This window comes from Ovis canadensis, chromosome 11 (assembly GCF_042477335.2).
Source record: "Ovis canadensis isolate MfBH-ARS-UI-01 breed Bighorn chromosome 11, ARS-UI_OviCan_v2, whole genome shotgun sequence".
In the NCBI taxonomy this organism is placed as follows: domain Eukaryota; kingdom Metazoa; phylum Chordata; class Mammalia; order Artiodactyla; family Bovidae; genus Ovis; species Ovis canadensis.
The window spans coordinates 63,043,981-63,056,870 of NC_091255.1; the positions used below are offsets into that span (position 1 = coordinate 63,043,981).

Below are 12,890 nucleotides of genomic sequence, written 5' to 3' on the forward strand. Positions count from 1 at the left end.
TAAAAATTAAATTCTTTATTTCATACCACATTTCAAATTCAAATAATGATACAAATTCAAACATGAGCTGTTATCAGTCAAATAAAGAGCCCACCAAGACCAACACCATTTACAGACATAAAGACTGAGTAAAAAACAAAACAAAACCCACCCAAACACAAAATGTGAGTACAGAACTTAAGGCGAAGAACATCACACATAACAACAGGAGGGAAGCGGCCCAGAATTCGTGTTCCTGACAGACTCCCCTCACTCCCTTTCGTTTCTCTTGTGAAAGCAGTTACCAGGAACCTTACCAGTGGTGATAAGAGGCTGCGGCTGCCCTGGGAGAATGTACTCAGTGGTATTAACAGAGGCTACTGAACCTCTGCAGCCCAATTCTGCAGATCTATCACAAGCAAAGGGAGCCTGAGCCTGGGAGAGGGAGGAACATGGGAGTGCAGGGCCCAGTTCCCAGCTGAACGTGAGACAGGCAGCCTTGTGAGATGGTCCTGGGGATCCTGGCTCTAGTCACTCCCTGGTGTAACCCCACCCCCTTCCGTGAGTGTGGCCGGGAACTAGTAACTTTCATCTAGTGAAGAGAATACAGCAAAAGTGATGAGATGTCACTTTCAAGATTAAGTGATAAAAGACGGTGACTTATGACTTGCTGGCACTTCCCTCTTGCTTTCTTTGATGCGGACAGCCGTGAGAAACTAAAACTCCTGGTCCAACAGCCTGTGAGGAATCAACTCCTGCCAGGATGAGAGTAAGCTGAGAAGCGGGTCCTCCCTGGGTGACACCTTGGCTGCAGCCTTGTGACAGACCCTGAGCTGGCTGGAGGACCTGGTTCAGCCATGCTGAGATTCTAGACCCACAGAAACTATGAGAGAATACATAGGTCTTGTTTTTAAGGGTTGAGTTTTGGGGTAGTATGTCACACAGAGATAGACAACAAATACATCTGGGTAAACAATAATGTGCTTAGTGAAAAAAACTGTTAGTTGCTCAGTCATGTCTGACTTTGTGACCCCATGGACTATAGCCTGCCAGGCTCCTCTGTCCATGGAATTCTTCCAAGTAGGAATACTGGAGTGGGTAGCCGTTCCCTTCTCCAGAGGACCTTCCCGATGCAGGGATCAAATGCGGGTCTCCTGCATTGCAGGCAGATTCTTTACTATCTGAACCACCAGGGAAATGGCTAAGTTTTGGAGTAATCTGTCATACAGTGATAGAAAACAAATACATCTGAGTAAACAATAATGTGCTTAAAGAGATAATAAATTCATTTCTATTAATTCTGAAACAGCATTTATAATTTATATAAAATCAACTATCAACTGAGTTTATCTCAACTTCAAGAAAGAAAACCAAAATTTTACAACTTGGAGCCAAAGAGTTTAGTGTTCCACACAAATGCAATTTCTCCAAGGGTTCCAGCTAACCACAATTCCCTGCAATTGCCATCAAGTCTGAAAGTCACACTCCATAAAACTGCTAAGCAGGTTTTTAAAAATAATAGAAAACAAAATATTGCTTGTCTTCTTGATTAAATCTACTTTGCCATAAAACTCTTGATTTGTACAGTTAATTTTCAATCTTAAAAGTGAGCTTTCCCATTTAGAGGGAATATCCAGAAGCAAATCCACAGAGACAAGAAACAGATTACTGACCACCGGTGCCAGGCGAGAGAATGGGGAATGTCTGCTAGTAGGCAGGGTAGTTCTTTTTGGGGTGATGAAAATGTTCTGGAAAAGATAGTAGTGATAGCTACATAACCTTGTGAATGTACTGAAACGCCACTAAACTGTATACTTTACAATGATGAATTTTATGATTTCTGAATTATATCTCAATTAAAATAACTGTTTAAAGCTCTTATGGATTACAGTTAACATTTCCATTCTAAACATCTCCCCAAATAGTTAGAGTCCATCCCCAGACATGCATATGGAATGGTGCTTCTTAGTGACAACAGTCTGCCACCATAGCTTAGACTTCACTACACGCTCTGGGTTTGTTTGTTTTTTATGCACTAAATCCTCTAGAAAAATTACTAGCAAAAGCCTCCACCAGTAAATGTGTATTTTCTTAAGTGTCTTTCTGTTCATTTACAAATGTAAGATTTCCATTTTTAAAACTTAAAGACAATTTTTACCTCATTTCGTAATACTTGATTAGTACCCCTCTTGCTATGAACTACAAGAAAAATTACCAAAAATGTGCAAATCTTTTCAAAGATCCCATTTCAGTGTTACATGATTTACTTAAACGTCATTCCCAGAAACACATGGGGTGGCACATGCTCCCTGTTACTACATAGTAACACACAGCCACACCCTGTAGGAGTCTTCACATGACATACGAGTCTTCATACACATATGGCCTAGTAGTTTCAATCAAAGCATGATCTCTCAACGAGAACAGGGGGCAGAAGAAAACATTTACATTTATAACATGATCATAAGGAATGTGAGACAGATGAACTGAAAAACAACATCTTCGAACAATATGACTGACAGAACAAGTTTCCCTTATTTCACTAGTTTTTAAACAATATTTGTAAACCTGAATACCAACTCTGGCAGATTTAGCAGTCTTAGATCTCGGAGTTTCCATCCTAAACAGCCTCCAAGGTATGGTGAAGATGAGAGCGGCCTCCTCTGCCCAGCCCTGCCGCTCAACCGAGGGTCTGGAGAGGCGGCCTCCTCGCACTGGCGCCCTTCTTCAAATACTTCGGTAGTCAGAGCCCCGGGCTACAATGGCAGCAGCTTCCCACTCCACAGTGAAGAAAGAGACAGTTCCAAAAAACCCAAATATCACCATGACCAGGAGTTGCCAATGAAGGAGAAGGTAGTTACTGTAGAAAAACGCCACGGCGGCACAAATGGACTAAGAATAAAGAAGACAAAACAGATCATGAAACGTGCACAGGTGACCAGCCGACCCACAACAAACCCCACAGCTCTGACCCAAGGCTTCTTGTCACTGCTCCCTGCTCTTTCTGCATCTAGAGGGCACCTCCTTAGTCACTAGCTCACAGACGCACACCATCAAGTCCCGCTGAGAGTTGGGAATAATCAAGTAAGCTATAGTCTGCTGTGAAGTCGCACGGTTGTGTCCGACTCTGCAACCCCATGGACGGTAACCTACCAGGCTCCGCGGTCCATGGAATTTTCCAGGCAAGAATACTGGAATGGGCTGCCATTTCCTTCTCCAGGGGATCTTCCTAACCCAGGGATCGAACCCAGGTCCCCTGCATTGCAGACAGACGCTTTACCGTCTGAGCCACTAGGGAAGCCCCATTTAAAATAGTATTTTGTTAAAAAAAAAAAAAAAAAAACTGGAGTGATCGGATTATGTGCAGGCACAGTGAGACGCACACTTGTTACCTGTGAACACCATGAATCCTAGCATCTACTGAAAGAAGTCTGAGTCGCAGAGGCAGGAATGTAAAATCTCTTATACAAGTGATGGGACAAACAAGATCACAGTACTTATTGTCTCCTCATTCTGATCAGAAATCCTTTTAAAGGACCTCCTGGACTTTCATTTAAGAAACATTAAGAAAATGAAGTTATAGCACTTAAAAAAGACCCGCCTTTAAACACAGTCTAAAGAATTTACCTGCACAAATTTAAAGACAGCAAAAGCCGGGGCACTGTCTTCAGAATAGAGAAAACCTAAAATACTAAGCAGCTGGGTATTGAAGCAGCTGTCTCCAAGACCCAACAGGAAGCTGCAGAAGATGGCAATTTCTTTGCTGATTAAAAAAAAATTGAGAGTCAGCATTAATAGTAATATTTGTTAGAGTCATTTAAAACATAACAGAAACTCACCCACAAAAACATTTTACTCTCCAATTTAAACAAGTTTATGAAACAAGAATGAATAAACACTAGAATTTACAAAGTAAGAACTTAGGCCCAAACGCTGTCACCTTCACAGTCTAGTTAACTATCAGGGAAGCAAACACTGTGTCTGGGACAGGGCTGCCCTTGGCTTGTGGATCCAGACATAAATGCCTACGTTGACAATGAATTTGAGGGTTGAGTGCAATAAAATGACACCCGCAGAACTGCCATAAATACTGTTAAAGGACTGGGCAGCCGACCCAGCAGACAGATCACCCCTCATTCCTCACTGCTCTGCCTTGAAGCCCAAACTTCTAGAGATTTCAATGCTCAAAAGGCAGAGATAAAAAATCCAAATCAGACACTTACATGATCCTACACAGATCAAGAAAAAGATTTAGTGGGGAGAAAGGTTAAAACCAACAATCACGAAAATAACTTGAGATTCTCTATGGATTTCTATTCAAACTCATTCTGGCTCCATTAACACATGACAAATGACCTTATAACAGACTTACAGAAAAGGACTGATTGCTCCATTCTAAATTCCAAGCCATCCTTTACCTCCTGCCCTTCCTTAACTTACTAGAAAAAGGGCCGCCACTGTACCTGGGTTTGATGTAAGCGCTGCTGTCAGTGCCTTCAACAGGAGCAATGGGGGCATCCCCAGGCATGTTGAGGAATATTAAATAAAAAGCTATAAAATGCACCAGGATGCCCAACAGCACAACTGGATTCCTACCAAAACGATTATTTTTGCTCAGCAGGCCAAAGAGGCTTCCACCTATAAGATCAATGAACAAACAAAAAAATCCAAGGCCAAGTTAACATATCAAAAATTTAGTTTTGAAAAAATAAATGGACAAATAGTGAATTTAATAAAATAAGAAAAAGAAAGCATGAATATACAAAATAAGAAATAACTGTTGAAACAAAGGAAATTGTAAAAATCAGGACAGACTTCTAGGTAAGACGGAATAGCAGGAACTGAATTTACCCCCAGTCTAAAAAAAAAAAAAAAAACCAAAAATATGACACAATAGTTTTGAAGACACAGGTTCTCAGGTTACAAAGGGCAGTGATCTCGGAGAGACAGAAAACAAATGAGGTGAGGCCCACAGCTGCCCCAGCTGACTGAGAGGCTATGGGCTTGGGAAAGGGGGAAGGCGGAAGCAGGGGGGGAGGAGAAGGGAAGGAGACCGGGAAGAGGGGCAGAAGGGGAGGGAAGGCAGGAGGAAGGCCACAGTCTCCCTGAGTCGAGGAGACAGAGCTCAGGGTCTGGGGAGACCAAGGTGCCTGAGTTTCCAAGACAGGGCATCAGAAAGGAGAGCTGATCAGCACAGGATGTGAGCAGAAGAAATCAGAAAGAACTTTCCAAGAGGATTAGTGGCATTAGTGCCCCACCCTGGGCTGGGAAGAGTACCTGGTCCCACCAGCCAGATGGAAATATTATTCACTAGGTATTCATGAAAGGGTCTTCCCCTGGGGTAGAGAGATAATCAGCCCTCCTCTGAGCACTACTCTGGTTCCATCCAACACACTTTAAAGGCAAGACTCAAAAAGTCACACTGTTTCCAAGTAAATGAACCACATCCAAGAACAAACAGAACAGGAACAGGAATGTAAAAGTTATCCCACACCCAACAAGGTAAAGTTCACAATGGCTAGTATCCACATTACCAGGCATGCAAAGAAACAGGAAAATAGGACCTGTCATTAGACAAATCAATCAAACACAGAGTTATCACCTGAGCCAGCGATTTCAGTCCTAGGTTTACATAAAACATAAGATCACACAAAAACTATACAGATATGTTCACAGCAGCATTATTCATAATGGGCAAAAAGCGAAAACCACCCCAATGTCCATGACACGATGAATGGATGAACAAAAATGTGGTAGATCCATGTGACTAAACATTATCTGGTAATAAAGAGGAATGGAGTAAAAAAGAAAAAAGAAATGAAGTACTGATACATGCTACACCATGAAAAAACCCCGCAAACACTGTGTTAAGTAAAAGAAGCCAGGGACAACAGAAAAATACAAATTGTATGATTCCATTCACATGAGATGTCCGGAATAAACAAATCTACAGAGAAAGCAGATTAGCAGTTGCCTGGAAAAAGGCAATGAAAATGTTCTAAAATTAATTATAGGGAACAAAACAATACACCAACCTCCCCCCCTTTCTCCACAGTGCTTATCACTTTGACATTCTAAGTTTCAGTACTTTTTACTGCCTGGGTTCTTCCCCCAAAATATAAGCTCCATGTTTTGTTCATGCAATGGATGCACAGAAAGTTTGGGGAAGCTCCTCACAGGTTACACAGCATCCACTACTGCAGCTGTTGCATGGGTCACTGCTACAGGAGTAACTGATGGCATAATCAAAACAGAGGTGTGGTCTTAGCCTGTCCTCTTCTCCCCGCTTTCTGGCATAGAGCTCCTAAAACCCTAGGAGTTTCCTCAGTGAAAGGAGTGTCTCTAGTTATCTTAACTAACCCCTTCCAACCACACCTGAGTTAATGCTGACCCCTGAGGGACTGTGGGGCTGGCTCTAGTCAAGATGGAGGGTGGTTGCCAGAAGGACCCAGTCTTGGTTAGAAAACTAGAATGTTCAGCCCTACTTCCCATCTCAGGGGAGGGGAGGGGGGCTAGAGATTGAGTCTGCCATGGGATTTAATCCATCATGATGAGATCTGCATAAAAATCCCCACACAACAGGTTTGGGAGAGCTTCCTGTGATGACTACATCATGTGTCGGGAGGGTACCACATCCTAGACTCCAAGGGGACAGAGGTTCCTACACCAGGGGTCCTTCTGGGCTTTGCCCTAAGTAGCTCTTCATCTGGCTGTTCATCTGCACCCTTTATTAATAAACTTTAACAGTAAGTATAGCATTTCCCAGGGGTGTTGTAGGAACCCTTGAATGTATAGCCAAGCTGGACAGAAGTGAAGGTGGCCTGGGGACTTGGGACTTGGACTGGCGCCTGAACTGAGGTTGGCCTTGCAGGATTGTACCCTTGAACCTGTGTGGTCTGCTGCTAACTCTAGGAGTTAGTGTCAGAATTGAACTGTACTGCTGGACATACAACTGATGTCAGAGATTCAGAGAATAAGAAATTCAGGGATTCTAATACACCTTCCCTAAGTATTTTAAGAGGAAAATCTGGGAAACATAAAGCAAAAATCTTTATGTTTTCCTACTTATGGCTTTGTGTTGAATTACTTGGCAAAAGTTTTTATAATTTAGTTTTAGAACAGTGATAATAAAAGAAAAACCAGACATACCCAAGTGGATAAAAATAAGCAAAGAAATAGAAATCCAAGGACAGAGAAGTGAAATATACTTAAAATTTCCATTGTAACTGTGACAAACTGATTTAATGCAAAAAAAATTTTTTATACCAACCTAAAATTTCTCCAATGCCGATGAAAATGCCAGAAAGTCCAATGAGGCTTTTCTCTTCTGTTCCAAATTTATTTATAGCACCAATACAGGTTCCATATACACCAGAGAAGAAAGTCAATTCCAGACCTTTAGAAAAGAATCAGATTTGAGTAAACCAACTGTGGATCACAAAGCTCTGGATTTTGTATTGAAAAAACAGTCTCCCTTTCCTGGTTTTTTCTTTGTCTAGTAGTATTTGAGCTATGCATGTATAAAACAAAATTCACTCAGACTGAAATGCTACTCCCCTAGCAGAGCATATTTTACGTGACATAACTGATGAAAAGGAATTAGCCACGAGATGGCAGTTGTCACATATTTCAGGTTAGAACATACAACTCAAATAAGCAAAGGCAGCATGATGTTAAAACAGTCACTCTGCACAGTAAGGGGGTAGACAGAGGACATAATTAACATAAACTTGTAACAAGGACACTAAAGTACTCATTATCCTTATTAATGGCTTTCCAAGGAAACAGGAACATATGATGGCAAGACTAATACCTCCTATCTACTTTTGCTTAAAGGAAAAAGTTTTAACTAAACATGTTTTCCCAGGAAAAGAAATTTTTAAAATTTGGGTAAAAAATTAGAGCCAATCAGTAGAAGACCCGATTCCTTAACGTCACAAAACCTTACCTGAATTTTGAAGACATTTAATGCTCATTCTATTTGACCTAAAAATAAGATGTTTCTACCTATACCCATGAGGCACATAGGGCTGAACCCTGCACAAATCAAGCTTGAACTGTGCAGGCCCCTGGAGTGCTACAGGGGCCACAGTTGGCCGACTGTGCAGACCAGGAGGCCCAGGGCTGACTACAGTCACACGAAGACTTCTGATCACAGGGCAGGTCAGCACACCCAATCCATCCCTTCACTGTCCAAGGGTCAACTGTGAAGGCAAAAGTAATGACTGACATATCAGAGCAACTTTTGACAAGGAAACAGATTTCCTTAAGACTAAGCCTATTCCACCTATTACCATATGACATTATCACTGGAAGCCACAGAATTCATCCTGTTTTATTGGAAATTATCTTAATTCATACCCAAGTTGCAAAGATTTACTCATGATTATTTTCTGTAGTACTCCATTTTGTCCTAAAATCACTGGTTGAGATGAATCAAGCCTCCTGCTTTTCAAGCCCTTGTACAGAATCCTCCCCTACGTGAAATTTGGGCTGACCCTGTGATTTGCTTTCACCAACATGGGAAGGAGTCACACAAATGCTGCGACATGGAGACAGATGAGATCCAGCTTGCATCAGACCCCTCCAGACCTGCAAATGAAACTACCTTGGAAGTTTTAGCCCCAGCTACACTATAACTTCAGTAGCCACAAGAGACCCCAGCTGAGACCATCAGAAAAACCATTTCACTGAGACAGGTCAACGTACAGAATTGTGAGAAAGTAAGTGAAAGAGGAGAGCGAAAAAGTTGGCTTAAAGCTCAACATTCAGAAAACAAAGATCATGGCATCCGGTCCCATCGCTTCATGGGAAATAGATGAGGAAACAGTGGAAACAGTGTCAGACTTTATTTTTGGGGGCTCCAAAATCACTGCAGATGGTGACTGCAGCCATGAAATTAAAAGACACTTACTCCTTGGAAGAAAAGTTATGACCAACCTAGATAGTATATTCAAAAGCAGAGACATTACTTTGCCGACTAAGGTCCGTCTAGTCAAGGCTATGGTTTTTCCTGTGGTCATGTATGGATGTGAGAGTTGGACTGTAAAGAAGGCTGAGCGCCGAAGAATTGATGCTTTTGAACTGTGGTGTTGGAGAAGACTCTTGAGAGTCCCTTGGACTGCAAGGAGATCCAACCAGTGCATTCTGAAGGAGATCAGCCCTGGGATTTCTTTGGAAGGAATGATGCTAAAGCTGAAGCTCCAGTACTTTGGCCACCTCATGCGAAGAGTTGACTCATTAGAAAAGACTGATAACGGGAGGGATTGGGGGCAGGAGGAGAAGGGGACGACCGAGGCTGAGATGGCTGGATGGCATCACGGACTCGATGGACGTGAGTCTGAGTGAACTCCAGGAGCTGGTGATGGACAGGGAGGCCTGGCGTGCTGCGATTCATGGGGTCGCAAAGAGTCGGACACGACTGAGCGGCTGGACTGAACTGAACTGAACGCAGTTACTGTTTCCGACACTTACTGTGATTACGCAGTTTCAGAAAACCAATACTGTAATCGAGTCCATTACCTGTGTAAGCAGTTGTAACGCTAAGAAGGAGCATCTCCTTGGTGACACATAACTTCAGAGACTTTTCTGCCCAAAAAAAAGAAAAAAAAATTAGGAGTACTTAACTAGATTTTAGTCAACCAAACAAAAATTCTAAAATATTCATTCAACTAATTCATTATTACTTGTTGTCAATAATGCCAATAAACAGAGACACTGGGACACAGGTTAATGATTCAGATTAAAATGCTTAACATATGAACTAAACCTGCCCTGTAAGTAAAATGTTGATTTCAACTGTTTAAATATATTCTAGAGTTGTGTTTTCTCTAACACCTTTTCCAGCGCTCATGAAAACAAATAAAACATGAAACAGAGAAAAGAAACAGAACAAAACAACAGACTGTTCCAACAGACTTGATTAAAGGTTAGGGAGTCAACAGTTGGCAAAGTGCTAACTTCTCTAAGCAACTGTCCCAGGGCAGCTTTAAGGCTGGACTCAAGGTCAGAGTCAGCCCAGAGGTTTTTGAGCACCCCAAGCCGGGATAGCACCACTTCCTGAGATTCTCAGTCTCTGGATCTGAGGACTGAAACCTTAGTTCTGCTCAGTTGTTTCTGATCCCTTTAATTTTTAATTTTTGTTGTTTAACTGAGTTGAAATCTACAGTGGAAAATGCATTTCTAAGAGCTGCACATTTTAACTGTCTTGAACCTGCTCACATTTCATAACTTAAGGCCACTTATCTAGGATCCTAAACTAATGGGGGATCCAGATTTCAGTTCCTACTCAGTGGATGACTAGGAAACTCACATCAGTCATAGACACTCTGTCCTGAATTTCTCCATAAAATCAGTAAGATATTTTCACCAATCATTTTCATATATTTCCAGAAAAAAATACTTGATTAACAAAGTTTAAAATAGTATTTTTAATTAGAAAAATCATATTAGCAAAGCATATTTGCTTTTGAGTAATCAGAAGATTTAGCTAACAAAAGGAAATTTTAAAACACAACCTAAAAAGAAAAATAATCTAGTATGATCCTGTATGGTGAATTCATGTCCTCATACATTTGTCCAAACCTATAACACGTACACCACCAAGCAGGAACCCTAATGTAAACAACAGACTCTAGGTAATGATGCTGTGTCACTGTGCATTCATCGGTCGTTAACAAAAGTACAATGATGGGGGACAACGGTAAACAAGGAAGGTTACACATGGGTGAGGGCAGGACATGTATGGGAAATCTCTGTCTATTGACAATTTTGCTGTAAACCTAAAACTTCTCAAAAAAAATCATTTATAAAAAAAAAAAAACCAAGATAATTCATTTGAGGAAACTGGCAAACTGATCCTAAAATTCATATGCAAATTCAAAGGACTGATAACAGCCAAAATAATCTTGAGAAAGAACAAAGATGAAGACTCAAAATTTACAATAATCAACACAGCATGGTACTGGCATAAGAACAGGCATATTGAGAAATAAACTACATTCACAGTCATTTGATTTTTAACAAGGGTGCCAACACAATTCAATGGGAGAAAGAACAGTATTTCTAGCAAATGGTGCTAGAATGACTGATCTCGTGCAAAAGAATGATGCTGGATTCCTACATCACAACATCCATAAAACCCGACTCAAATGGATCACAGAACAAAATGTAAAAGCTAAAACTATAAAACTCTTACAAAAAAAATACAGGAATAAATCTTCGTGACTTGGAGTCTTCCTAGGACACCAAAAGCGCACACAACAGAAGATAAAGTAGATAAATCAGACTTCATCAAAAATTTAAAAATTCTATGATTTAAAAGATGCTACCAAGAAAAAGAAAAATCAACCTAAAGAATAGAAGAAAATATTTGTAAATTATATATATAAGGGACTTTCATCTAGAATTTATAAAGAACTCTTACAATTCAATAATAAAAAGACAAGGAATTCCCTGGCAGTTCACTGGTTAAGACTCAGCACTTCCACTTCTGAGGGCAGGGGTTCAATCCCTGGTCGGGGAACAAGTCACACGGTGTGGCCAAAATAATAATAATAATACAAATAACCCAATTAAAAAATGAGCCAAAGATCTGAGCAGAAATTTCTCCAAAGAAGAGATGAAATGCCTATAAGCATATAAAAATACGCTCAACATCTTAGATATTGGGGAAATGCAAATCAAAGCCAGAAAAAAAATCACTTTACACCTACTAGGACAGTGCTAGTCCCTCAGTCGTGTCCAACTTTTGCAACCCTCTGGACTATAACCCACCAGGCTCCTCTATCCATGGAATTCTCCAGGCAAGAATACTGGAGTGGGTTGCCATTTCCTTCTCCAGGCGATCTTCACCCAGGGATCGAACCCAGGTCTCCCACATTGCAGGCAGATTCTTTATTGTCTGAACCATCAGGGGCTAGTAGGATAGCTATAGTCAAAAAGATAACTCTAGAAAGTGGAGAAATTGGAACCTTCGTCCATTGCTGATGGGAATGTAAAATGGTACCGCCACTTTGGAAAACAACCTGGCAGCTCCTAAAAGATTTAACACAGAGATACCACAGAGCCCAGCAAGCCCACTACTCCTGGGTACACAGCCAAGAACTCTGAAAACAATGTCCACACAAAAACTGATGCTAAGAATCCCGTCACAGAAGACCACTAGCCCTATGATTCCACTTATACAAAATGTCCAGTATAGGCAAATCTGTAGACAGAAAGTAGATTACTGGATAACTAGGGCGGGGGTTGGGGTTGGGAGAGGAAATGGAAAGTGATTACTAATGGGAAGAAAATGGGAACTGACTGCTGATGGTCAAAGAGATTCTTTTGGGGGTGATAATTAGGTTCTGAATTTTTAATTTTGGCCATATGTGTACTGAATCCTAACCACTAGACCAGGTAACTACCTGAATAGGTTTTAAAGTCGATTATGGTGATACCTGCGCAACTCTCTGAATATACTAAAAACCACTGAATTATCTAAGTGGGTGAACTGTATGCTATGTGAATTACATCTCAATAAAGTTATTCTATGAAGGAAAATAACCATAATCTAACACCTTAATGAGTCTCCTCCTAGGCTTTATGCTATTTAAAAAGAAATTTCACTACTTTTACTGTTTTACAATTTATTTTCATATAACAAAGCAAACATTTTTTAACTAATTCGTAGTAATCATTTTAATGGCTACAGTAATCTATTGGATAGCTGCTTTGTACTTAAATATTTAAATTATTTCTATTTCTCACTAATATAAATAGTAACTAAATCTTGGGGAAAATTCTTAATTATTTCCTGAGGATAATCCTATTAGTGGAATTGTTGGAGTAAAGGGATAAACATTTTTAAGGCTTTTGATTCTTACTGATAAATCTATCTTCAGAAAGTAATACAAGGACTATATTCT

General features: G+C 40.6%; 1 protein-coding gene across 3 annotated transcripts in view; it reads right to left on the bottom strand.

Moving 5' to 3' along the window:
- The window catches only part of MFSD11 (major facilitator superfamily domain containing 11), a 27,872-nt gene continuing 14,982 nt past the window's right edge, over positions 1-12,890 (bottom strand). For all 3 annotated transcript variants that reach the window (XM_069542160.1, XM_069542159.1, XM_069542161.1), the window contains 5 exons: positions 9,502-9,567; positions 7,250-7,375; positions 4,443-4,617; positions 3,607-3,742; positions 1-2,871 (listed from right to left, as the gene is read on the bottom strand). In XM_069542160.1, the coding sequence (XP_069398261.1) occupies positions 2,707-2,871; positions 3,607-3,742; positions 4,443-4,617; positions 7,250-7,375; positions 9,502-9,567 (668 nt within the window). In that variant the 3' untranslated portion in view covers positions 1-2,706. The remainder of the gene's footprint in view (positions 2,872-3,606; positions 3,743-4,442; positions 4,618-7,249; positions 7,376-9,501; positions 9,568-12,890) is intronic.